The sequence below is a fragment of the Eschrichtius robustus genome, chromosome 5 (assembly GCF_028021215.1).
Source record: "Eschrichtius robustus isolate mEscRob2 chromosome 5, mEscRob2.pri, whole genome shotgun sequence".
Classification (NCBI taxonomy): Eukaryota; Metazoa; Chordata; class Mammalia; order Artiodactyla; family Eschrichtiidae; genus Eschrichtius; species Eschrichtius robustus.
Window position 1 is genome coordinate 426514 of NC_090828.1, and position 25364 is coordinate 451877.

The 25364-nt window shown below is 63.0% G+C and overlaps 2 protein-coding genes across 14 annotated transcripts in view; one reads left to right on the forward strand and one right to left on the reverse strand.

Annotated features, from left to right (window-relative positions):
• The first annotated feature begins 4980 nt into the window (after positions 1 to 4980).
• On the forward strand, positions 4981 to 15990 carry STK25 (serine/threonine kinase 25). 6 transcript variants are annotated; one of them, XM_068544043.1, is made up of 12 exons: positions 4981 to 5140; positions 5582 to 5704; positions 9816 to 10046; positions 10688 to 10744; positions 11247 to 11355; positions 12003 to 12160; positions 12245 to 12430; positions 12909 to 13054; positions 13220 to 13367; positions 13517 to 13588; positions 15189 to 15325; positions 15504 to 15990. In XM_068544043.1, exons 2-12 carry the CDS (start codon positions 5675 to 5677, stop codon positions 15541 to 15543), a joined length of 1314 nt encoding a protein of 437 aa, XP_068400144.1. In that variant the 5' UTR covers positions 4981 to 5140; positions 5582 to 5674; the 3' UTR covers positions 15544 to 15990. The 6 variants fall into 6 exon arrangements, with proteins under 6 accessions (XP_068400144.1, XP_068400146.1, XP_068400145.1 ...); XM_068544045.1 differs by having other exon boundaries at positions 13220 to 13334; XM_068544044.1 differs by having other exon boundaries at positions 4981 to 5078.
• A 118-nt stretch (positions 15991 to 16108) lies between these two features.
• FARP2 (FERM, ARH/RhoGEF and pleckstrin domain protein 2) overlaps positions 16109 to 25364 on the reverse strand; it is an 89887-nt gene continuing 80631 nt past the window's right edge. For 5 of the 8 annotated variants that reach the window (XM_068544054.1, XM_068544051.1, XM_068544053.1 and 2 more), the window contains 8 exons: positions 23825 to 23893; positions 23177 to 23266; positions 19742 to 19824; positions 18781 to 18899; positions 18385 to 18545; positions 17272 to 17379; positions 16934 to 17085; positions 16109 to 16638 (listed from right to left, as the gene is read on the reverse strand). In XM_068544054.1, coding sequence (XP_068400155.1) covers positions 16569 to 16638; positions 16934 to 17085; positions 17272 to 17379; positions 18385 to 18545; positions 18781 to 18899; positions 19742 to 19824; positions 23177 to 23266; positions 23825 to 23893 — 852 coding nt within the window. In that variant the 3' untranslated portion in view covers positions 16109 to 16568. Of the gene's footprint in view, positions 16639 to 16933; positions 17086 to 17271; positions 17380 to 18384; positions 18546 to 18780; positions 18900 to 19297; positions 19382 to 19741; positions 19825 to 23176; positions 23267 to 23824; positions 23894 to 25364 lie in introns of those variants that run through there. The other 3 variants (XR_011074097.1, XR_011074095.1, XR_011074096.1) reach the window with 2 other exon arrangements.

Sequence of the window (25364 nt, forward strand, 5' to 3'; positions counted from 1 at the left end):
ACTCATTCTAAGTATTTATAATTAATTTTTTGCTAATGGCGGTAACACCCCGCTCAGAAAATTCCTGAAAATTTAAGGGCAGGCTCTTGGGAGCCGCTTGGTGTTTGTTTCCCACGGAGGCTGAATCCCCAGCCCTGGGGCGCGGGCGGCAACAGCCCCCCTCCGTCACCATCGCCCAAGCTCTGGCCCTGGGAGTCTTCCAGCACCTTCCCAGCCTCCCTCGGCGCAGTGGCTGCCAGTGTCCGGGGCGGGGGCCCCAGCTGGGGGCACAGGTGTCTGCGGGGCCCCCTGGCCCCAGAGGCCTTGCCCTGTTGTGCCCCGGCAGCTTTCCTGGGTGAAAACAAGCACAGGCTGCTCTTCTGGTCTCCTGGAGTCCCAGGGGCGGCCTGGCTCTGGGCTCTCCTGCAGCTGTTCCTGGGCCAGGCTTCTCCGAGCCAGTTTCCCAGCACTGATGAGTCGGCTTCGGGATCAGTGTCCCCACCGTGGCCACCTCCCGAGCAGAGGGAGGGAGGTGGGGAAGCTCAGCCTTTCCTGCCCCGAGGTGGTGGCCCTCCCGTGGAGAAGAGCACTGGGCTGGGACACGGAAAGTCCAGGCTGACAGAGTTGACCGGCCAGAGGTGACTTGAGACCACTCTCTGGGGGGAGGGCATGGCGACCCAGGATCCAGCCGGGGCTGCACCCGGACCACAGCAGCACCTGGTGATGGGAGAGCTGCTGGCTCTCCCGGGTCCCTGCCTGGGGTCCCCTGTCCGGGAGACACCGACTCTGGCCCTTCGGGCTCCTGACGCCTCCCCCTGGGCCCTGCCTCTCAGCTTCCCCTGCAGACCCCAGCAGGGAGTGCCCACCGGTTCCTCCCAGCCCCACCCAGGCAGCAAACCCAAGGGTGCAGGAGCCCCGACCTCACAGCCCCGTGCATTGTTGGGGGTTTCAGCCTTGTCTCTGCGGCATGGCTCTCCTCCCCTGGCACCCTGCCCCACCCTGCCCAGGCTGGGCTGCCGCGGGCACTGCCTGCTTCCAGGCCCAACGCAGACGTCCCAGGACTGAGACCCAGGCCACCGCTTTCAGATTCCAATCCGTTTCTGGACTACAGAAATTCCTATCATATCTTCAAGTCCAGCCGTTTCTCCTCCCTCTGTGTCTGTCTCTCTCTGTCTCGCCGCTTCTGTCTCTCTCCCCCAGGTGTTCAGAAATACTCCGGTGGGGGCCGCCTCCTGGACCAGCTCCCTGGGGACTGAAGATGCGCGGGACGCCCTGCCGTGAACACGGGGGCTGCCGTCAGAGGAGCGTCACCAGGACAGCAAGCTGTGGGGTGGCTGCAAGGATGGCGCGGGGCCCTGGACTACACAAGGCGCAGCCCCCAGGGGGCTGGCCCCTCCCCAGTTCCCAGGCCCGCATCGCTTTACGGATCTGCTCCCTGGGCAGAAGAGGAGGCTGGACAAGGGGGAGGAGGAGCCCGGCCCCAGGATCAGGCCCGGCCTTCCCAGGCTGTGGGCCCTGATCCCTGAGTCCCAGCTGGGGTTCCCTCGAGGGGCAGAACCCCGTGAGCATCCTCTTCCCAGAGCATGGGGTGGTCACACCCCTGAGGTCTGGCACTGGACAAGGGCCCGTCGTGAGGCTGGTTGTCCCACAGCCAAGCGCACAGGCCCAGGGAGGCCGCTGGTCCGTCCCTGAAGGTGTGGCTCTTCCCACCTGAGGTCCGCGCTCGGGAGGGGCAGGGGCTGGTTCTGTCGGGCGGGTTATCTCAGGTCCTGGGCCCCCGGCCTCCCTGGCTTTGAGGCAGCCTCGCTTCCTCCGTCTCCAAACCTTCCCCTTCTCTGTTTCTCGGGGCCCCTCATGAGGAGGTCCCTGGGGGGCTGCACCCTCCCCCAGCCCCACTTCTGCAGAGCCTCAGGGCAGTGCCACTCAGCTGTGGGCAGGGCTCGCCTGGGTGGTGAGAAGGGGCTGGGCACCCGCTGGGGTGTCCTCAGCACCCCGGGCTCCAGGACTTTCCAAGGGGACATGCTCTGTCCTCCCCCTTTGGGGTGTGCGTGCCGTCTGATAAAGGTGCCCTGCACCTCCTCACAGAAGCCATGGGGCCTGGAGTCCACCTGTGAAGTCCCAGGAGGGGACAGGAGCAGGTGAGATGGGGAGGCAAGCGGCAAAGTGCAGTCTGGGCCCCTTCACAGAACAAGTGGCCAGATTTCTTCAGCACCTAAATGGCGAAGGGAAAAAGAGACAAGAGACGGATCACAACGTGTGGGCCTTACTGGATCTCAATTTGAACAAACTGTGTGTAGTCACACATCTGAAACCACATATATACACACACACACACATATATATGAAATTTGAACACTGACTCTATATTTGCTATTAAGGAATTATTGTCAATGTAAAAAAAATTTATTTGTAAAAAAAAATACAGTAACATGGCCTTTTTTAGTGTACAGTTCTATGAGTTTTACTGCCTGTATGGATTTGCGTAATCTCCAACACAGTCCCGCGCCCGGAAGCCCCCTCCCGCTGCACCGCTGTAGGCGAGGCTGCACCCCAGGCCCTGGAAGCCACTGCTCAGTTCTCCTTCCCTGGTGTTGCGTCCTTGTGCCCATGTCGCCTAAATGGAGCCCTGTACCACGTACGCAGCCTTTTGCGACTGGCTTCCTCCTCTCACGTGATGCCTTTATGGCCCCTCAAGTTGCAGAAGTACCAGTGCTTTGTTCCTTTATATTGCTCCGTGGTGCTCCGTGGTGGGGATGGACCACGGTCTCTGCACTCACCCTGTTGAAGGCCATCTGGGTTGTTTCCAGTTTGGGGCGATTATGAATAGACATGCTGTAGACATTTATGTATAGGTTTTTGTGTAAAGGTAAGTTTTCATTTCTCCAGGGTAAGTACCCAGGAACGGCAATGCTGGGTCATTATGTAAAGTGTCTGGTTGACTTTCTTTTTTTTTAATTAACAAACTTTCTTATTTTTGGCTGCGTTGGGTCTTTGTTGCTGCGCGCGGGCTTTCCTCTAGTTGGGGCGAGTGGGGGCTACTCTTCGTTGAGGAGCGCGGGCTTCTTATCGCGGTGGCTTCTCTTGTTCCAGAGCACGGGCTCTAGGCGCGCAGGCTTCAGTAGTTGTGGCCCCCGGGCTCCAGAGCTCAGGCTCAGTAGTTGTGGCGCAGGGGCTTAGTTGCTCCGCGGCAGGTGGGATCTTCCCGGACCAGGGCTGGAACCCGTGTCCCCTGCACTGGCAGGCGGATTCTTAACCACTGCGCCACCAGGGAAGTCCCAAGTTGACTTCCTAAGAAGCTGCCAAGCTGTTGTCAGAGTGGCTGCACCATTTTGCATTCTCAGCATCGACGGCCTATGTCCCAGCTTGTATCCTCACCCTGAGTGACTGACCATCCTGCTTTGCCAGGACCTAGGGGTTTCCTGGGACAGGGGACTTTTCAGTGCTGGAACCAGGAAACCCCTGGGAAACCAGGATAGTTCGTCACCCTACCTTTGTCAGCACTTGGTATTGTCAGTGTTTTTTATTTTAGCCATTGTAATATGTGAGTAGTTAGTATCTCATTATGGGCTTAATTTGTATTTCCCTGAGAGCTAACGATGTTGAGCATCTGTTCACGTGCTATTTGCCATCCATGTGTCCTCTGTGGGGAAGTGTCTGTTGAAGTCTATTCTCAATTTTTTCTTATTGGGTTGTTTGTTTTTTAACTGTTGATTTTTGAGAGCTCTTTATATATTCTCAGTACATACAGTTGGATATGTGATTTGCAATTTTTTCTTCCAGTCTATGGCTTGTCTTTTCGTTCTCTTAATAATGTCTTTCTGAGAGCAAAATTTAAAAATTTTGATGAAATCCAATTTATCATTGCTCTTTTAAAATTTGTGGTAAAATATGAAGAACATAAAATGTATCATTTTAACCATTTTTAAGTGTACAATTCACTGACATTAGGTAAATTCACCATGTTGTGTAACCATGATCACTGTCTATTTCCAGAACTTTGTCATCACTCCAAACAGAAACTCTGTACCCATTAGGTAATATCTCCCCGTTTTCCCCTCCCCCAGCCCCTGGAAATCTCTATTCTACTTTCTGTCTCTTGAGTTGGCCTATTCTTGACCCCTCATCTAAGTGAAGTCATACAGCGTTTGTCCCTTTGTGATAGATTTATTTCATTTTATTTTATTTCCTTTTAATTGTGGTAAAATACAGGTCGCATAAAACTTACCATCTTAACAGTGTACAGTTCAGCAGCGTTAAATACATTCACACAGTTGTGCAGCCAACCTCCAGACCTCTTTTCATCTTCCCAAACTGAAACTCTGCCCGCATTGAACAACACGCCCACCCTGGCAGTTACCCTTCACCTTTCTGTCTCTACGAATCTGGCTACTCTCGGGACCTCACATACGTGGAATCAAACAGTATTTGTCCTTCCGTGACTGGCTTATGTCACTTAGCGCCACGTCGTCAAGGTTCATCCAGGCAGTGGCTCGTGTCAGAACCGCCTCCCTTTTTCAGGCTGAATAGTGTTCCCGGGCACGTCCAGACCCAGTCATCCCTCCCTGACCGGGGGATGCTGCAAGGGGCGGGGCCTGCAGGACTGGGCGGGAGCCCAGGGCCAGGTGCTCCCAGGTGCGGGGAGGAGGAGGGACAGCGTGAGGGCAGAGGGCGGAGGGCGGGGGGGAGGGCGGAGCGGAGGGGCGGCCCCACCCACGGCCACCCCGGCCCGGCCCCGCCCCGCGGCCTGCCGGGAGACGTAGGCCCGAGCCTCTCAGGAAGCCGGACTCGGAGTCCCAGAGAGCTCCGCGGCGCGCCTGCGGGCCGCGACACTGCTCCACCGCGTGGCCTGCCGGGACTTGTAGTCCAGCGCCTGCGGGCGCCCCGGCGCAGGGCGAGAGAGGGACTCGGTGTCCCAGAGAGCCCCGCGCTGGGCCACGACGCCGCGCGCCCTCGCCGTCGCCGCCGCCGCCGCCGCCGCCGCCGCCGCCGCCGCCGCCGCCGCCGCCGCCGCCGCCGGGGCTTTCTCCGGCTGCCGCCGCCACTGCCGCTGCTTCGCGGACTGGAGGGCCCAGGCATCTCCGGGCGAGCGGAGGCTGCGGGTGGGAGCCTTCGTAGGCACTGCGGAGCGGGCCGGGGGAGGCCGGGATGGAGCCCCCCGGAGGTGGGCGCGCTGCCGGGCGGGCCCGCGCCTGGGGCGGTTGGGGAGGGGGCCGGGCGGCTGGGGGAGTGGGGCGGGGGGACGGCTCCGGGGGCGGGGTCGGCGGTGGGGGTGGGGCGCGGAGAGGGCACTGGGGGCGGGGTTAGGGGCGGGGGTCCTGGGTCTGAAGGAAGGGCAGGGGCCGGGGGCGGAGGTGTGAGGGGCTTCGAGGAGTGCCCGGTGTTGGGTAGCTCCTCCGGGGAGGCATTGGGCTGGGCCGGGCGAGGAGGAGAGCGCGGCAGTGGGGATCCTTCGGAGGAATGGCCCTTCCTGCTGACTCCAGCCCGCTCCCAACCCCAGCTGGTCCCCAGATGGTTGGAGGAGGGGGCGGCCGCCGGGTCCCAGGGGAGCGGGGAGCCCCGTGTACCCGGAACAGGGCACCGAGCAGGCCTGCTCTCCCTGCAGTTGACTGAAGCGGGTGAGCCAGGTTCCAGAGCCTCCAGGCGGGATCTCGGGGCCTCCCGGCGGTGCAGCGGATGGTCTGAGGGCCGCGCAGACATGGCTCACCTCAGGGGATTTGCCAACCAGGTAAGGGGGGCGTCTCGACCGCGGGCGTGTGTGTCGTCGGTGCACGTGCGCCTGGCACGGAGCGCTGGCTGCAGGGTCTAGAAAGGGCGCTTCACCAAGGTCTGTCTGTTGAAAGTCGTCCTGGCGTTTCCGAAGAGCAGCCCCTCCTAAGGCGTGTGTGGGTTGAAGGGAGGAGCTCGTGGGGAGCCCTGTGATGCACAGCCGTGGGCAGAGCGGGGAGCAGTCTTGCGGTGCTCAGGCTTGGTGGGCGCAGGGCCGACTCCGGTTGGCTGGTTTGCAGCGTTCTGTGGGGCAGGGGTCTCCAAGCCTGTCAGCGTAGAGCCACAGCGCAAGGTCAGCGGAGGGCGTGCAGAGACCTATCTTGGCAACGGGGCCGGCCCGCAGGAACCTGGGTCTGCGCATCTGGAGGCACGTGGAAGGTCGGGGTCCACACGGAGCCTCGGCCTGGGCAGGGACGCTGGCCGTGTCCGGCTGGGGCAGGGGCTGGGGGGGGACGAGAGGAGCTGGGAATGGGATTTAGCAGCTGTTGGGAGAGTCGGTTTGCAGGGAAAGCCGAGGACACGTGTGTGCGTGTGTCTCTCGAGGGGGCTGGAAAGGGCTGCCTCTGGGCTGGAGGTGCCTGCCTGGAAAGCGCCCACTCTCTTTCTTTTTTGGCTGATTGGTTCTCATAATTCCCGACACCCAGCCACCTTGAGGCGTCTGGCTTTGCATGTTAACTGCCTGACTCCTGGGGACCCTCCACAGTGTGCCCTGAGGCTCCGTGGCTCTGGATAAGAGCGTCGGGGGCAGCCGGCGTCCGGGCTTCTGGGCCATACGATTCCCCCTCTTTTGTTAGTTCAAATCGAGTGTGACTGGAAGCTGATGTGAGGTGAACCACCCTGGGAGTCGGGCGTTCCTGCGTCCTAGCTGTTGGGTCTTGTTTTCCTTAACGTGTCGGCTCCAGCGTGGTGTAGGCTGACCGCTGTAAGGTATTGGGAGCTCCTCTTAAAGAGAATATAGCGCTCAGTCTCACTTCCGTTAGCTGAATCTGAGGATGGGTGCCCAGGAGGAACAGGAAGTGTGTGTGTGTGTGTGTGTGTGTGTGTGTGTGTGGGCGGCAGGGCTGGGGTCAGGGTCAGCTCCAGACCCAGCTGGGCTCCTTGGAGAAACCTGGAGCACCTCGCACAGTTGCTGGGCAGGGCATCCTGGACCAGCTATGGCTGCAGATGGGCCCCAGGGCTTGCTCACTGACGCTGACGGGAGCTGGTGGGTTTTCGTTCATCAGTGACATCTTGTGTCTTTTAAATTACATGACTAAGATACTGGGAGGGAAGTCGGGCTCGAGTTTATTCTTATAAAGAGCTATAGGAGTGGCTCCTGTGGGTCCCAGAATGAGAAATTGGAGCTATGAGCCACCCCTGTACCTGTGTGCTGATGGCACTTGGAGTGTGGCGGCCTGGGCGTCCGGATCAGTCGCCCGGGGAAGGGGGCGCAGGCCCAAAGGAGCTGAGGAAGAGACCCCAAAGGAAGGAAGCCCCTTTTGTCCTTTTATGGGTGGAGAGACTTGGTCTTTGTTGGCGGCAGGAAGCCGGACAGGACGTTGTTTTCTCTTGAGGTGGTTGTCACTGTGGCCCTTTGAGGCGGTCCCTGCATGGGGCATGGGGTGTGCTCCTCCACAGCCACGGGGGAGCCCTGGATGTCAGGCCCCCGCCCAGCTGGTTCCTGCCCTGCCTGCAGGGTCTGGATGGCTCCAGGGAGCACCGCGTGCACATTGGCTGCCACCCGTCGTGGGGTGGATGGGGCCGTCGGGCACCCCTCATCTTGGAGGGTGACGCTAATGGCAGGCGTATCACTAAACGGACATACATACAGACAGACACACTGCTAAGTGGTGGCCGCAGACCTGGCAGCCCCAGGGCTGATTCAGAGAACCAGGGTCTGGGCCCAGCGAGCAGCCTGAGCAATTGTCCAGACCGTGCGTGTTGTCAGGAAGGGCAGCCGGAGACCCAGGCTCCGGAGCACTTGTCTCTCCTTCCGCGGGCAGGGCTGTGAGCAGGTGTGTCTGCGACATGCCTGCAGGGCTGGGACCACGGCCCGGGAGGCTTCCTGTCACGCTGTCTGCTCAGGGGACTGGCCTGTAGCACTGGGGACCCAAAGAGGGTGAGAGTTGGGGCCGGGGCTCCCCACTTCCCTGCCGAGCCCGGAATCTGGTTAGGGGTCTGCCCTGTCTCCCACTTTGGGGCCGTGGAGGGCTGGGCGCCCTGCCTGGGGTATCCCTGGTCAGGCCGCTGCGGGGGACCAGACCCAGCCCTGCCCCGCGTGGAGAAGGCGGGGAGCGTGTGTCGCTGGCAGAGGCCCGAGAGCGGGAGGGACGGCGGTGCCCATTCGTGCTGCCAGCCCTCGGCCCTCCTTCCCTGGCTCTTCTCTGAGACCACCTCAGAAGGGGCACCGGCTGGACCGGAGGCGTCCCCGGGGCCGTGCCAGCGCTGGCGCGGGCTGGGGCTGGGGCTGGCTTGCAGGTGAGTGGTTTGCTGGGCCGGCCCCCAGGGGTGCGAGAGGCCCTCCTGGGCTGGCTGAGCCGAGGGGCACTGGCGGAGGGGCAGGCGGAAGGGGGCCGTGTCCCAGGCTCGCTGGCCCAGCCCTCCCCGAGGCCCCGTCACCTGCTGCCCTCTCCTGGGAAGGCAGTTCGCTGGCCACTTCGGGTTGACACGTCATCTCAGTCTGGAGCCAGCTGGGCCGCAAACGGAGCTCTGCCTGGGCGTGAACCCGCGGGGTGCACGTGGGCTCTGTGCTCCCCTGGGCTGTCTCCTCTGGACCTGGTGAGCGCGGCCGCCCTGGGATGGGCCCGCCCTCGGCACCAGCGCGGACGGTGCTTAGCAGCCGAGCAAGTGGTGACTGTGCCTTTTAACGCCGCCGCTTTGGGTGGGCGCCCGCCCAGACGTCCTCTGGGTGACGGTGCTTGGGGTGGGAGGGATGTGAGTCCTGGTGGATTTGAGGCCCGGCAGGGCTTGGAAAACCCTTTCCGCCTCTGTCTGGACTAAACGCTAGGCTCCCTGCCAGCCTTTCCACGGGTCCCGCCCAGGGCTGCCGAACCCCACGTGGGTCCTGGGGCTCCAGCGCCTGTGCGGCCGCTCCAGGCTCTAAGAACGTGGTCGGTGGCGGGAGTGAGGTGATCTCAGGAGCCCAGGGAACCGCGGAGCGGGGGTTGGGGGGATGCCAGGGGTGCCCCACCCGCTCTCTGGTGCTGCTGCCTCCGCGCAGCCCCACGTGGAGCTGTCTCAGCCTTGGATGCACTGAGGGTCAGGGTCAAAAAGCAGGGTTGTCACCGCGGATGCCCCTCTGCCACCGCGTCCAGGTGCTGGGACAAGGAGGTGCCGAGCACCTCCTGCCCCGGCGGCTCAGCGCCTGCCAGGGCGGTTTTGTGCTTCTGTCTTGGGGACTGGGCGGGATGGCGCTCTGTGTATTTGAACATCCGGATCGAGCATCCAAGACAGTGTCGGTTTTCAGCTCTGCGCTGGTGTGAGGACTGATCTGGGGGCTCGAATGGGACTCTCTCTAAGGGGTGTGGCTTCCAGGTGCGCAGGGAGAACTTGGTTAACGCGTGCTGGGTTTGTTTTTTGTTTTAGTTCACGGGCTTTATCTTTTAGAGCAGTTTTAGGTTTACAGGAAGGTTGGTGAGAGTTCCGTACATCCCTCGTCCCTTCCCCAGGGAGTTTGTTGCGGTCACTGACGCAGCGTGGACGGGCTGTTTCTCACGAGGCCGGCAGGGCGCGTGCGGTTGGCTCCTGGGTGGTTACAGCGTCGCCCGGGATCGCCTCACTGGCCCCAGCTCCCTGTGCTCCACCGACTTGTCCCTCTTAACCCATCACTGTGCCTCGCTGGGCCCTCCCCACGCGGGGGGTGGGGGCAGGTCGGGGTGCCCTGCGTGGCCCCTCTGCCTGCCCACGGCCCTGGTATCTTGCCGAGGGCCCAGGCCTCGCCGCGCTCTCTGGGGGCGTTTTCCCTTGTATGGAGGGTAACTTTATCTTCTGAACGAAAAGGGATAAAGGAGGTGAGGAAAGCATCTGGGGGCGCTCCTGGCTCTTCTCAGCTCTCGGGGTCACCGGCTGCCCGGCCCACCCTCTGTCCCCAGCACTCTCGCATGGACCCCGAGGAGCTCTTCACCAAGCTCGACCGCATCGGCAAGGGCTCGTTTGGGGAGGTGTACAAGGGCATTGACAACCGCACCAAGGAGGTGGTGGCCATCAAGATCATCGACCTGGAGGAGGCAGAGGACGAGATCGAGGACATCCAGCAGGAGATCACGGTGCTCAGCCAGTGCGACAGCCCCTACATCACGCGCTACTTCGGCTCCTACCTGAAGGTGCCTGCGGGCTGGGGGCTTGCTCTGCGCCAGCCGCGCCAGCGCCCGCCCCTCCGGGGAGCCGTCCAGGTTCCCTGTGGCCAGCATGGGGACGGCCCCGGCGGTCCCCGTGTCTGCTCGGGAGGCCGAGGCTGGGTCTGCCCACACGTGGGCCTAGTCTGAAGGGCGGGGGTCCCGACAGGTGAACACAGACCCAGCCTCACGGTGGAGAGGGCCCCCAAGAAGCGACAGCCCCCAGGGCCAGGCGTGCATGCAGAGAGGGGCCTGGCCTCATCCTGAGGGGGAGCCCTTGGGATGGCAGGGCGTGAGCAGGGTCCCTGGGGTCGGCTGGCTCCGGAGTGGCCTGGCTGTGCCCGCTCCCCAGCAAGGGTGTGTCTGCTGGGAGCGCTCTGGGCCCCCCTGCAGCCGGAGCCCGGAGCCCTTCCCAGGAGGGCTTTGAGGGCGGGGGCTCGGCTGCCGACGGGGCTCTTGGTCTGTCTGCAGAGTGTCTGCAGCGCGGGCGTGGCGGGAGGGGCGCCAGGCTGGGCTGCCGCAGCCCCTCCCTGGTGGGCGTCCTGGCTGAGTCACCCCTGCTGGGGGCGTGTGTCGGGGTCCCACGCTTGTCGGCTGCCCCGTGCTGACACGTGCTTCTCTGGTACCAGAGCACGAAGCTGTGGATCATCATGGAGTACCTGGGCGGCGGCTCCGCCTTGGACCTGGTGAGGTGTGGGCCGCGCGGTGGGTGGCCCGCAGGGCGGGGCCAGACTGAAGTTGTCTGGGGGTTGTCCTTGGGCCCTGGGTTCCCGTGACCTCCCTCCCTTTGCCGTCTTGGCGCGTCGGATGTTCCTCGGGACCCAGCCGGTGCTGAGGGGTCCCGGGCCTCTGCGGGCCTCTGGCGGGTGGGGCGGTTAGCTCCCCCAGGCAGACAGCTCAGGGGTGTGGCCGGGACCCCGTTGTCAGCTGCTACGTTTACAGCGAAGGTGCAGGTAGCATGTGTCTGTCCTCAGAAAAGGGCCTCCCCCACACCCACGTGACGTGGCATCTGGAACTTCTCTCTCGAGAGTGGGTAAAGAAGTAGGAAGCCCCCGCCATCCGGAGGGTCACCCCGCGCCCGGTAGAGAGGAGGTCGAGCTCAGGCCTTGGCGCTGGCTCTGGGTGGTGGGGAAGGGAGGGTGGGTCGGCGTTGCAGGGGAGGCCCGAGTGTCTCCTCTGTGTCTGCAGCTTAAGCCGGGCCCCCTGGAGGAGACCTACATCGCTACCATCCTGCGGGAGATCCTGAAGGGCCTGGATTACCTGCACTCGGAGCGCAAGATCCACCGAGACATCAAAGGTCCCTCGGGGCTGTGAGGTGGCGGGTGGCTCCGGGGCTCGGGGCTGGCGGTGCTCAGTGCGCCCAGCCTGCGCCCCCCGTGGCCTCGGAAACCCAGCGGTTCCATCTTGCTCTGTCTTCCAGAAGACACTGCCAGTAACGGACAGAGCTTTCTGAGTACCGTGTCCCCGCGCGCTGGCAGAGCAGCTCTGCACGTAGCGTAGGAGGGACCCTATTTAGGCCAAAAACAGGGACTCTCGCTCAGGTCTTAGATCTGAGCGTGAGGTGTAGTCAGGGCAACCGTGCTGGTGTACACGAGTGGCCAGGCCACCAGGGAGGGACGTGGCTGAGGGGCTGACGGGAGGTGACTGGGCAGAGTGAGTGGACGGTCAGGCTCACCTCCGCCTGTTGCGTGATTTGGGAGGAAGGGCCGTCGCTCTGTTTGTGGGATTTTTCATAAGAGGCGACCACCAGGAGGGCCCTGGAGCCTGGCCTGGGGGGAGCACGTGGCTGGGCCCCTCGCGCGCGGGTGCCCCCCGGCAGTGCCCTGGGGCCCTGGTCAGGTCGTAGGGTAGACGCCGGGAGGGAGGCGCTTCCTCGGGCAGCTGCGTGCGGGCAGGAGCCCTCGTGGCGCTGAGGGTGACGCCCCGCTGTCCTGTGTCGAGCAGCTGCCAACGTGCTGCTCTCAGAGCAGGGTGACGTGAAGCTGGCAGACTTCGGGGTGGCGGGGCAGCTCACGGACACGCAGATCAAGAGGAACACGTTCGTGGGCACCCCCTTCTGGATGGCACCCGAGGTCATCAAGCAGTCGGCCTATGACTTCAAGGTGGGCGCGGCGGGGGGGCGGGGGGGCGGGGGGGCGCGCTCAAGGTGCCCCGGCTGCAGTGGCCCCGTGTGGCTCTCCGTCCAGGCCGACATCTGGTCGCTGGGGATCACGGCCATCGAGCTGGCCAAGGGCGAGCCCCCCAACTCCGACCTCCACCCCATGCGCGTCCTGTTCCTGATCCCCAAGAACAGCCCACCCACGCTGGAGGGCCACCACAGCAAGCCCTTCAAGGAGTTCGTGGAGGCCTGCCTCAACAAGGACCCCCGATTCGTAAGCGCCTGCAGGCCCCCGGCTCCAGGAGGTGCCGGCCTGCATGGCTGGGCGGGTTCTGGCCGCGCTGGAACCAGGCCCCAGGGGACAGCCCTGTGTGTGTGTGTGTGTGTGTGTGTGGGGGGGGGGGTGTGTGTGTGTGGGGGGGTCTGTGCTGGGAGGCGATGGGGCCTGAGGCCCCTCCCCTGTGCCAGGTGCCCCCTCGGCCCAGCCCCTCCTAGTCCAGGGTGGGCTCCGCTGCAACCCCCGGCCGGGTCTGGGGACGCTCCGGAGGGCTTCCCCCTGGCGAGGACAGCGTGCAGCCCACCGCAGCCTCCCTGTGGCCCCCTCCCACCTGGAGGCCCCTCACCGAGCCCCCCGGGAGCAGCGAGGCCGAGGCCCAGGGCTCAGCCCCGGCTGCTTTGCGTCTGAGCCCCAGGAGCTCGAAGGGCGGAGCTTGGCTGCCCGGCGCCTGGTGACCCGTGTCTGTCCCCGGCAGCGGCCCACCGCCAAGGAGCTCCTGAAGCACAAGTTCATCACGCGCTACACCAAGAAGACCTCCTTCCTCACGGAGCTCATCGACCGCTACAAGCGCTGGAAGTCAGAGGGCCACGGCGAGGAGTCCAGCTCCGAGGACTCCGACATGTAGGGGCCCTGCTCGTCCTGTGGGGCTTCGGTGGGCGCAGGGGCAGGGTCCCTGCTCGGGGGTAGGGATTGGGTGCTTGTTGGCTGGTGTCCCGGGCCCAGCGTTCAGGGCCGTGAGGCCAGGTGGACTTCGGGGCCCTTGTGACTCTTCCCCTTCCCCTTCAGCGACGGAGACCCTGAGGACGGAGAGCAGGGCCCCGTCTGGACGTTCCCCCCCACCATCCGGCCGAGCCCGCACGGCAAGCTGCACAAGGGGACGGCCCTGCATGGCCCCCAGAAGGTCTGGCTGGCCCCAGCCTCGCGCCCGCGCCGGGTGGGTGGAGGCCTGTTCAGAGCTGACCGGGGGGGGAGGGCCGTGGGGGGCACGCCTCCTGGGCACGTGTGCTCCCCAGGGCGGGTTTCCAGGGGACCGGACACGGGGTGCCTGAGCTCGCGGCCCTGCTCACCCCCCACGCTTTGCAGTCAGCAGAGCCTGTCAAGCGGCAGCCGAGGTCCCAATGCCTGTCCACGCTGGTCCGGCCCGTCTTTGGCGAGGTGAGGGCCGGGCCGGGGTCCTGGGGGCAGGGGCTGCCCCCGCAGGGCCACAGCAAGGTGCGCCGGCCAGCCCGCCGGTGCGCAGGCTTTCTGGGTCCCGTAGAGCCCACGAGGGTGGACCCGCGGGCCCGGCCTTCCGAGTGGAAGGGCCAGGGATGGCTGGGGCAAGCTGGCCTGAGGTGACCCTTAAGTTCCCAAGCCTGCCAGGGTTCTCTGGGGTTCCAGGGCAGCTTTGATCACGAATTACCGTCTTAGGACCTTTTGTCTTGAACCAGAAGCACGGGGTGACTCTCTCGTCTAGAGAGAGGCCGGGAGATTTAGATCTTGGTGTTGGGTGTCAGGCCCTGGACAGGGAGCCCTTAAGGGCAACTCCCCAGTGGTCACGTGACCCGGTGTCTGTGTCACCTGCTCATGGGCAGTCGGTAGTATCCCCAGGAGCATGAGTCAGCCGGCAGTGGGTTGTGGTCAGGTTCACACCCAGGGTGTCGCTGGCACCTGGAGCCCGGGGAGGGGGATGGGATGTTGAGCGTAGCGGCAGCAGAGCCTTGCCACGGAGGGTGGGGTGCGGGCATGGGGCAGGGGCGTCAGGACGCAGGCAGGCACGCTGCCACCTCCAGGGGCCTGGAACGCCTGGGGTGGGGGGAAGGGGATGGGGGGGGAATGCCCCTGGTTGTGCGGGCACCTGGGGCTGTGCGGAAGGAGCTCGTGGGGCTCAGTGTAGACAGCTGGATCAGAAGCCTGAGCAAGGCCGCACACGGGGCGGGGCCGGCAGCTCTGGGGCTGTGTGGTGTGTGTGCGTGTGGGGTGTGTGTGTGTGTGTGTGTACACGTCCCAGCTGCGAGGGGGGGGTGCTGTGCACAGGGCAGGGCTTGGGGCTCTCGGGCTGCGTGGTGTGTCTGTGTGTGTGTACACGTCCCAGCTGCGAGGGGTGGGGCCGTGCACAGGGCTGGGCCTGGGGCTGCGTTGTGTGTGTGTGTGTGTGTGTGTGTGTACACGTCCCAGCTGCGAGGGGTGGGCCGTGGGCTGGTGTGTCTGGGTAGGGAGGTAGGTGGGGAGGTGTAGCCCCACCTAGGCTGGCTGGGGCCCCCCACTTAGGGTCCTGATGCTGAGGGCTGGGCCTAAAGTCTGGCTGCTGGGTGGGTGTCCTGGAAGGTGCGTACCCCTCTGTTTCTGTAGTGTCGGGCGTGGTGGGGATGGCCTGACCAGTCTCCAGCCCCTCCCTGCCAGGCCAGTTGCAGGGAGAGCATTCCTCTCCTTTGGGTCCTCACAGCCCGGCGGTGCTGGTGGCCCCCTAGTCCCAAAGGTCGGGCCGGCGGGGTCTGGCTGTGTCCTCTCACTTGCCGGACCTGAGCTGTGGGCTTCCAGGACCCTGGTCAGGAGGGAGCCACGAGATTAGAGAGCCAAGACCCGAGGACTCCCGTGGTGCGGCGGCAGGCGAGGGGGTGGGGCAGCCACTGCCTCTCCTGGGAGCCCCTCCCTCAGGCGTTCCGGGGACCTGCCGTCCCAGCTCTGCGTGGAGGGACCACGCTGCAAGTCACAGGCGAGGGGGGCAGGCTGCCAGGCTGAGCCTCTGAGCAGGCGCACGGGGGTCTCCCTGCAGCTCAAAGAGAAGCACAAGCAGAGCGGCGGGGGCCTGGGGGCGCTGGAGGAGCTGGAGAACGCCTTCAGCCTGGCTGAGGAGTCCTGCCCCGGCATCTCGGACAAGCTGATGGCCCAGCTGGTGGAGCGGGTGCAGAGGTGAGGGTGCTGGGGTGGGGGGGGGGGGGGGAGGCCCAGGACGCGCTTTGGGTGCTCGCTCTCGGGACAGGGCAGGCGGCGGGACGAGGCCGCACTGGCTGCGCTCGGCGTCCCGGAGCCCCCACCCTGGCTGGCACTCCCAGGCGGCAGCAGCAGTGACGGGGCGTCCGGTCTGCAGGTTTTCACACAGCAGAAACCACCTGACGTCAGCCCGCTGAAGCCGCTGCGTTTCGCACGCAGGGGAGAGAGGGGTCTTCGTCTTGAGCTGCCTTGTCGAGGACCGCGCTGACTGGAAACCCCGTGTGCTGCCGGGGCCACGCCCCCAGCCCCGAGCAGAGGGCTGCCCCGTTGCCTCGCCCCCTCGCGGCCAGGCCACGGCCCCACTCGGCAGCAGAGCAGCGCCGGGCCGTCCCCTCTGCAGGCTCCCGGGCGGCGTGGCCACCCAGACTGAGGGGCAGATATGCCTCCTCCCCACCCGGCCCGATGGCCCTCGGAGGTCGTAGATTTGCCTTGTGGTGTTGGATCAGGTACCATGTCTTCTCATAAGTACTTGTGTCAGCCAGAATGTTGTTTTTTAAGAAAAATCGAACTTCCTTGCTTCCCTAGTCTGGTTTTCATAGAACGTTGAGAGGTTCCTGCCACTTTCAATAAAGACCTGACTTGGAGACATGCTGGTGGTGGCCGGGCGGGGTCCACAGCCTGTGCTCCAGGCCTCCGAGTCCTCATCACAGCACGTGGGGACCACGTGTGGCCCACTGGACGGCGAGGGGCAGCACGCAGGCACGCAGGAGATGCCCTTTATTTCTAACCACACGCACATTAGCACAGCACACCTCCTGGGGACTGATAAATTATGGGGACTTTTTGCAGAGGTATGTGGGGTGGGCGGCAGGGTGGCTTCTGCTGGACTTCCATGCAGCTGTGACCCAGGGGCCCTGTCCCCACCCCTCATTTCACCCAGCCTGAAAGGCAAGGTCCTGCTCTGGAGGCGGACAGAGGGCAGGTGAGCACCAGCCTCGTCAGTGCATGGAGCTGGGCCTGTTTCCACGCACACGCGTGTTCGTCCTGGTGCCCCACGGGGCCAAGAGAGTGACTGGGTCTTGAAGGGGCCTGTGCCCCTCCCAGGTGTCCCTGTGAGGCCCACCCACTGCCAGTCTGCAGGGGGGACACGGGACGAGCAGTCGTGGGCACGTGCTGGCCCTGCTCTGCTTGCTTGGCTCTCCTCAGCCGGGCACGGTGGGCTTCATGCCTCCTCCTCAGGGGTCCCAGCCCTCCCTGGTGAGGTGCTGGCGCTCTTGATCACCTCCATCCACCTGAGAAGAGGTTTCGGAACCGTCAGACCGGCCCCCCCCCCCCCCCGTCCCCACATGCTTGTTTGGGAAGCAGGGGGCGTGCTCTGGCCATCAGACCAGTGGGCTTGCGCTCAACTGTCTTCCCAAGAATGACCCCAAATGAGGGAGTGGGACTGAGCATGGGCCAGTTAAACGCCTGGAAGCAGTGCTCGGCCGTTCCTTTCCAGGACCCAGGAAACTCGCCTCTGGTGTCCTCAGTGGAAGCAGGAGAGGCGAGGAGATACGGGGGGCCCTGGCAGCCCCCCCGCGAAATTACCTCCCGAATGTGTATTTGCTCTCAGCCCGGAAGAAGTAGATGTGGGACTTGAACTGGAGCTTGAAGACGTGCTCCTTGTGGATGCCGTCGGCCTCCCCGGGGAGGCTCACGCTGTAGCCCAGCAGCGGGAGGCTGGCCAGGGGGCAGTCGTCCTGGAAGGCAGCAGGGCACGCACTCGGCACGCGCCCAGCCCCCGGCCCTCTCCCCACACGGCAGTGGCGGCGGGGCCAGGCTCGTTCGGAACTGAGGGGGTTCCGTGAGGGCGCAGTGGGCGGGCATGGCGGTCCTGCAGTGCCAAGGGCAGAGCCCCCCTCAGGCTCGGTTAAGCACCCCCCTACCTGGTGAGTTTTGTAGAAGAACAAACAGAAATTGGTGAAGACCACCCAAAGCTTCTGCCAGCCGTTACTGTTCTTGAACTTCCTCAGCAGGTATCCCGAGAGCTGGTTCTGAAAGGAAAAGAAAAGCCTGTGGGCCTGGGTGTCCAAGGACCGTCAGCCCCTAGACAGCCACTCTGCGGGCTCCGTCCTCGCAGGGGCCTCCTGGGAGCAGGTGTCTTCCCCAGGATCACCCGCCACAGGCTTCCCTGGCTCCGCTCCGCACTGACGGGAACGCGGTGCCCTTCCCCGTGCCGCTGGGACGCTCTGTGCGTCGGCAGTTAACAATCTGAAGGATGGTAAAAAGTCTGGAGAACGAAGTAGAATGACGCTGTTTCTTTCCTGTCATCACAAATCCCCTGTAACAGACACGGAGCCCAGACTGGAAGGTTCTCAGACGGTGGGGGACAGGGGTGCCCCATCAACAGAGGCCCACGCAGCCAGCTAACCCTGGCCCCGGCCCGCAGTGTGGCGCCCCTCTGGCAGGGCGAGGGGGAGCCGCCCCGCTCGGCCCCGAGTCCTGGCGCCACTCTGCGCTGGCCCTTGTGCCCTCCGGTTGGTGCCACCACTTCCGTCCTCGTACCTCACTCTGGGGCGAGGCACACGGGCCCGAATACGTCCGCAGACGGCAGGGCCCTCCCCACGACGCAGGCCTCTGTCCCCGTCAGGGTTGGTGCTCACGAGGGCCCCGCACCTCTGACATGTGAGGGGGTGGCACAGACGGCGGACGCGGTGTCCAGGGCCACTCCGCCGTCTTGCAGGCCCCAGCGAGCTGGCCACGCTCCCTGCTCCCCCCGCCGCCGTGTCAGGACCCCCCTGCGCTCCTCGCCTGCTCTGCTGGTCCCTCCCCCGGCTTCCGCAGAAGCTCAGGACAAGTGGAGGCAGAGGCGGCCCGGGTGCAAAGAGGCCTCTCCCGGTGAGGGAGGCAGCCATCCCGGGATCCCGGGGCGACAGGCCCTTCAGAGAGAGCTCCTGACGGCACCCACCCGGCCCCACCCACCCGGGCTGCTCTCCCCCGCCACCGTGGACCCCGGGTGCCCCATCAGCCCACACAAGCAGGGTCTCCGGTGGCCGCACCTCGACGGCCGCGCTGCGGTCGGCCCTGGAGATGCTGGTGGTGCGGTCCCAGCACACGTGCATGGCGGTGCTGGCCCGGTGCTGGCCCGGCCCCCCTGAGGAGCAGCGGGCCCCGCGAGCGTCGTCTTCCAACTCCTCCAGAGAGACCTCGTCGGAGGGCCCTGGGAGAGAAGTCAGCCCCCGCTCAGAGGAGACGGGAGCCCCCCCCGCCCCCCGGCCAGCAGCAGGCAGGGAGCGAGACCACGCGCTGCTCCTGCCAGAAGAGCTCCCGCCCCTCCCGCCCACCTGAAAGGTCCCTTGTGGACGGAGAGCACGTGGGCCCAGCGGGCTGCCCGTGACCAGGGGGACGCCCACAGGAAAGCTTCCTTGTCTCCCGGGGGCCCAGCCAGCACTCACTGCGGGGAAGGGGGCACAGCACGCTGCCCAGCGGTGCCAGGGCCGTGTCGGCGCTGCTCTTGGCTGCATCGATGGCGGCGTTCAGGTCCCTCATCCACTTTTCTTTCTCCAGCCGGGTGCTGCGGGGCAGGGCCGAAGCTCAGCCGCTGGGCAGGGCCCACAGCCGGGGCTCCCGGCCGCGCCCCCTCCCACTGGGGGGCAGAAGGTCAGGGTGCCTGTTTCCCCCTCGTGCGCCCTGTCCTTCGGGTCCAGAGGGCTTGTCAGGACGCTGCGGGAGGCCCAGCCTGCATCCGCCACGCTGGAACGGGGGTGCGCTACCGGGTACTTCGTTCCTGGAACGGGTTTTTAAGTCTCTGGGGCTGTGAAGCTGAAATATGAGACTGGGTCCTCGATCATAATTAAGCTGCCAGGGTTTCCTGGTGGGAGTCCAGCGCCCTGTGCTATGACGTCAGCCAGCACCCCGCAGGACGGGAGCTGAGAGCCAGGCGCCGCCCGCCCGGACGCAGGACGACGCCTCCTTCGGAAGAAGCTGGGGACGCAGGCTCCCACAGGGGAGGGACCAGGCACAGCGTCCAGGCCGCCAGGAGCTCGGGTCGCCTTGCTGTCGACAGGGCACAGGGGGCGGGGAAAGCGTCCGTTTGCCACTGTGCTACGGCCCAGTCAGCTCCTGCTGCCCAGCTCCGGGGCGGGAGGCGAGTGACGCCAGGCCTCGGTGTGGCCGCCCCGCCGGGCTCCCCCCGCTAGCCCGCCGGCCCATCCCTTGAGCAGCCAGCAGCGTCACAGCCAGTCTCTGCGGATGGTCTCACGGTCACAAGCTCCCACGGACAGTGCAGCTGCTCCTGTGGCCGCGTAGCTTTGAAGCAGCGCTCAAGGGGCCGTGTGTCCCCGTGACCGCGACACTCTCACAACTCAGAGGGGACCAGGGCCACTGGGCTGTGGAACGTGGGCGGAAGGCCCTTACCTGGCTGCCAGCACGACTGTCTTCTGAGCGGCGTAGATGGTGAAACAGTGCGGGACAGACCACTCATTCTCGCGTTCTTCCACCTGCGGCCGGGAGAGGAGGCAGAGCGTGACCAGGAGCGGGGCTGGCGGAGCCCGAGCTTGCGGCGGGACACAGGTGCTGACCAAGCCCACGCCGACTCTACGAGGGGCTACAGGAGACACAAGGGATCCCCGCGCCATGGCGCCTGCTGCCCAGGTGGGCAAGCTGAGGGCCATGGGCACCTAACTACTCACCGGTGGGTCCAGCACTATTAGCTGAAAATCAAGCACGGGAAAAAATGTTGAGCATTTTAGTTGAAAAGGGAGTTGGACAATTCATGTTTATAAAGTGGTACCAAAAGCTAACAGAGTAAGATTCAGGCTAATCTCAGTTATGAGAGATTAAGAGAAATAACTCCAGAACAAAGTATTCCTTAATCAGACCTAAAAACCTAGAGGAGAAACTGTCCTCTGACCAAGTGAGCTTGTTCTAGGAATGAGGAAGGTGACTGATGGAACCCACCCTGTCACAAAGTCGAAGGGAGAAGAGTGACCATCCCCCTCCACATGCTGAAACACCTTTGCCAAAATCCCACATGTTATTTCTGATAATACCTCTTAGATACAAACAGAAGCAAACGGTGTCTTTCACAAGCCAAGAGTCACCATCCTTCCCTCCACAGTCAGGAGCGAGGGCTGGCTGTCTGTCCCCAGGAGCAGCCAGTTACAGGCGACCCCCCCCCCCCCAGAACATGGGACGCCAACCACCGAGCCTCACACTGGACTTAAAAGGGTCTGAAACTAACACGAGCGCAGCCAGCAGGAGGTTATCAAGATGTCAGCTGCCCCCTCCAAGTCAATATGTAAATTTAATGCAGTTTCAACAGAAATGCCAATGGTGTTTCTTGAAGGAATTTGTCCAAATGACTCCAAAGTTGATTTAGAAGAATTAAATACTTGAGCAAAGAACTGTTTAAAGAGAAGGACAAACAAGGGAAGGAAGTTACCCACACAGTGACTAACCCTTACACCGCCACTAATTAGAAGAGTGTAGACTGATGTTGGGACAGACAGAAATGGAACAGGACCTTCAGAAAGAATCCAAGTGTAAAGACAAGAATTTTTTATATGATAAAGGCAGACTTTGGGATCAGTGAGAAAATGGAGGATGCAACAAATAATGGGAAAACTGACTATACGAGGAGAAAATGTTACATCCCAATCTAAAAACATCAAAACCAACAAATTTTAGGCAGATTAGGTAAACGAGAAAAAACTGTAAGCCCATCAGGAAAGAAGTCCCACACCAACATAGTCTTGGTGTGGGAAAGACTTTCTGAGCCCGTGCCAAGGACAGAAACCCTAAATTAGGAAAAGATGGACAGACTGACTACAGAAAAACGTCTAAGTTCACCCCTTCAACACGTATTCGTCGGGCCTCTGTGCCCGTGGCCATTCTAGGAACAAGACAAACGCGATCCCCGTCTGGAGGGAGTTTATAAACACTGAGGTGACACTGAACTGCAGGCAAAGTGACGGGAATTACGTACCTGGAAAGCACCTGAGACCTGGAAGGGTTTAGGAATGCTTCACAAACGCTAACAGGCCAGAGCGACAGACGCGCCCGGTGCCTCCTGGGGGAGGGCAGAGGGCGCAGGAAGCGGCCTTGCTGGCCGTCCCCGGGGCGCGGAGGACGGGGTGGACGGCCAGGGCTGCCCAAGGCTGGGATGGCGCAGGCGCAGACGGGCCTGGAGGGAAGGTCACCCAATCAGCCGCTCCCACAGCCACTCAGCGGGAACAGGGAGCCCCAGGCTCACATACACGCGTGGCTGTTTATCTCAAGGCCATAACTAAGGACGCGTAGAAAGATCCAATGGTGCTGTTTCTAATTCTGAAAAACCAGACGTAGCCAAAACGTCCAGTGCAGGGAGCTGGTTAAATAAACTGGGGCTCGGCGCGCCAATCCACTACCCATGGCTCCTGAGCCGGTGGCAGAAGCAGAGGACACGTGAGGATGTTCGAGATGAACTGCCGAGCAAAACCAGTGCGGGTTACACAGCAGCTTGCGCAGGGCGTTCCCCAGATGATGGCGAAATGCCGACAGCACTTACTACTGGGCAGTACGATGACGAGTGCTTTTCACTGTACATCTTCAGTTTCTCCCTATACTGAAGGTATAATTTTTAAAACAGATGGGGTCTGCTTCCAGGGATGGCAGGTGAGGTCATTCAAACTGACCCCTTTTTGCTGAGAGTTGGAAAAGCTGAACAAATGTTACAGAGACACCTGCGGAGGCTCTGACGCTCTCTGGAAGGCGGTGCAGTGCCCAGCGTGCGGATGGCGGCGAGAAGGGCCAGACGCCACGAAGGAGAAAGGGGCGGAGGACGGCGCTGACGCTTTGGGAATTGGGAACTGGACACGGGTCGGACCCCACCCATCCTACACCTGGATGGGGCCTGGCAGGGCTGCAGAGAGAGGTGTTCACCGCCTAAGATGTTCTGGACAAACAGCACATCTTTATGGCAAAAACCTGAACTTGGCCGCCTATCTCTGCTGTTCCCAAAGATGGGTTCCAGGCCGAGTCTACACTCAAGGGGGAGTCTCTCCCATGACCTTCAAGGCCACAGAAGGCACTGACCACGGAGGAGAAGACAGACCGCATCACATTAAGACGAAGAATTCCTGCTCATCAGAGACAACGTTAACATGCCACGCGGCACTGAGACGGTGGGGATGCGGACACGCCCTGGCGGCACGTGGCGTGGACAGAGCATGCGGTGCGGCCCAGGCCCTCAAGAGCTCTGAAGACAGAGCTTGCGCCTCTTCACGGGGTGGAGGTCAAAGGGCAAACGAGAGGCCACACAGCACGACTCAGGGGAGGTCACCGCGAGCTTCCCTGAGGCCAGTCCTGACCTGCAGCCCGCCCTCTCTTTAGCGGTGGTGCTATCTGTTTTACCATTTTAAAGCTGTGCGTGTGTGAAATAACTAATTATGATGGCGAAAGAAACCAAAATCGTCAGTATAAGAAAAAAGAGAGAAGTATAAAATCAAGGAAGTGAAAACTCTACAGTCTTAAGAATTAGGGGTCCAGCTTTCTCTTTTCAAAGCTGTGTCAGCACCCAACCCCTCCAGCAGCACGGTGGCCCCCGCGCCCGACCCGGGTTTTTCACGGAGTCTCCCCGCAAAGGACAGGGCTCCGTGGGAGGAGTAGGTGGGCTCCTGGAGGAGCTGGGCCTTGTCCTGCAGAGGCTGGTGGGCTTGGTCAAGAGGCCCTGGAGGGGCTGCAGGTGGGGCTGTTTGAGCACCAAGAACAGTAGCCATAACAGGGTGAAAAGGCACGAACAGCCCAGCAGGTGCTGCTACGTGGCACGGCCCCCGACCACCGGTCCGGACCTGCCCGGCGCCAGGCGCTCACCAGCATGCCGCGCAGCGGAAGGAGTCCCCGGATCCGGAAGTGGCTGGTCCCCGAGGCACCTCTGCTTGTGTACAGCAGCATGTCTGAGAACTGAGGGACCAGAAGCTTTAGATAAGTGAACTCTAAAAACAAGTAACAAGGACTCAACATCTTCACAATCAGACCAACTTCAACTCCAAGGGCCCTGTGTGCTTACTCAGTTTGCTGGAGGTTTTTGGCAAAAAAGCGATTTTTGTTTCATTCATACAGTCATTTCGGCCAGGGGTGACCAGTAACCACATGGGCCAGCAGACCTCTTGGGCCAGTGGGAGGCGGTGGGGGGCTGGTCCTGAGAGTCACCCCCACCCAGGAAGGCTGGGGTTTGACTCCACTAGCTGGGCACGAGGAAGGGAGCCGACAAAAGGGGACCTGCTGGCGGCAGGGACTCGCTGGGAGGACCTCTGGGCTCATGAGTAAGGCCCTGCGAACTGACGCTGGCACGACCAGAGCGGTCCTGCAGCCGCGGGTGTGTGGATTTTTCTACCTTCTGGCTTTTGCTCATCCTGCAGACAGGTGTCCAGAACCCAGAATAAGGACCCTTATTTCTGCGACCCTCTCCTGGCTCCTGACAATGAGGCCGCCCGCCTGGACCGTGCCCATCGCACCTACCAGGAAGAACATCCTCTGCTGCAGGCCCTTCCTGGTGAGCTTGTGGAGGCAGCCCTCGCGGATAAACTCCTGCAAGACACCATCGGGGTCCTTGTGTGCTGGCCGAGGGCACCTCGGCAGATGGCACGTCACCCTCCACACTCCTCCGAGCCCCTGGCAGGCCCCCTCGGGCCCATCTGCGGCTCCCTCCTGCCCGGATGGATGCCTGAGGACCTGCCGTTCCGCTCCAGCCTCCCTCCCATCTGCTCCCCTCGGTCAACCGCATCCTGTCTGGTGTCGGGTAACTCGGTGCCCGGTCTCTGAGCTCCCACAGGCCGGCTGCGCTGAGAGCTGGCACACAAGGCAAAGGGCACTGTTGAGGGGCAGCTTCTGGAAGGTTCCACCATGGAGATGACGTGAGTTCAGCTTGAGAAAAGCTGGATGGGGCAGCTTGAGAATGGGAGGGAGGACAGGACACCTGGTTCCCACCAAACGTCACAGGGGACTTGTCAGCTGCCGCCCTGGCGCTTGAGCAGAGGATTCCTAAGGCCACGAAGGTGCTACAGCCCAGAGTGAGACCCTCCAGTGGGCTAAGGCTCAGCGGGAGCCCCCCGTGTCCCGGGCAGCCCTCTCCCCCCGGGACTCGGGGCTCCCCTCACCGCCGGGCCAGGCCCCGCACCTGCCTCCGGGGCACAGATGCCCGACATCCCTAACTGCCTGCGCCCCGGCTGAAGCACCGTCCCGGGGGCCCCGAACAGTCCGCTTTGGACTATTTCTGGGCACTCTTCTACCATCTGCTGTTCTATCAGACAAACAGCACGGGCTGGTGCCCCGAGAACACGCCCGAAGACCCCAGCCTTAGCAGCCCTCAGATGACCTGAGCAAGGGCACAGGGAGGAGAGCTCATCCAGTAATCCTCACGGACACAGCGAGATGCGAAACCAGCCCCAACCCAAGGGACAGCCCTGCAGGAGGAGGAGGGCGGCCCCCAGCCCTCTCTGGGCCGCAGCTGGCAGGCCTTCCTGCCGTGGTCGCAGGGCCAGCTCCGCCGCTCCCCAGAGACCCCAGCCCTTGGGGGTATGCTCCCCGAGGTCCTGCCTCCTCGATGCCTGGCAGGGCTCACCCTCGGGGCCTCGTCACCCACCTTCAGTTCACAGCCCTGCCCTTCGACCCTGCGCTCAGGTTAACTGGGGTGGTCTCGTCTCTGACTGATGCACGCATTTCACTCGGGGAGGCCAGGAACCCCGGGGGTTAAGGCAGGACTCGGAGACCCTGACTAATAGCAGCGGTGACGGCAGCAAGGCCGTCCCGGGGAGCCCGCCCCGGCCCCTGCTCTATGTGGCTGCTCCTGTTTATTTGCCCCTCTGGTGACAGTTTCCTGGGGCCACCATCTATAAGTCACTGCGTGGGGCACTCAGAGAAACAACAATGTAACAAGAGCCCTCCCACCTCCCAGGAGCTCCCACCCAGCAGCACCCCTGGGAGCCGTCCAGGAGGGAGAGGAAAGGGGCTGTCCTGGCTCCCAGCCAAGGCCCTGCTCCAGGAGGGCAAAAGCTTCCTG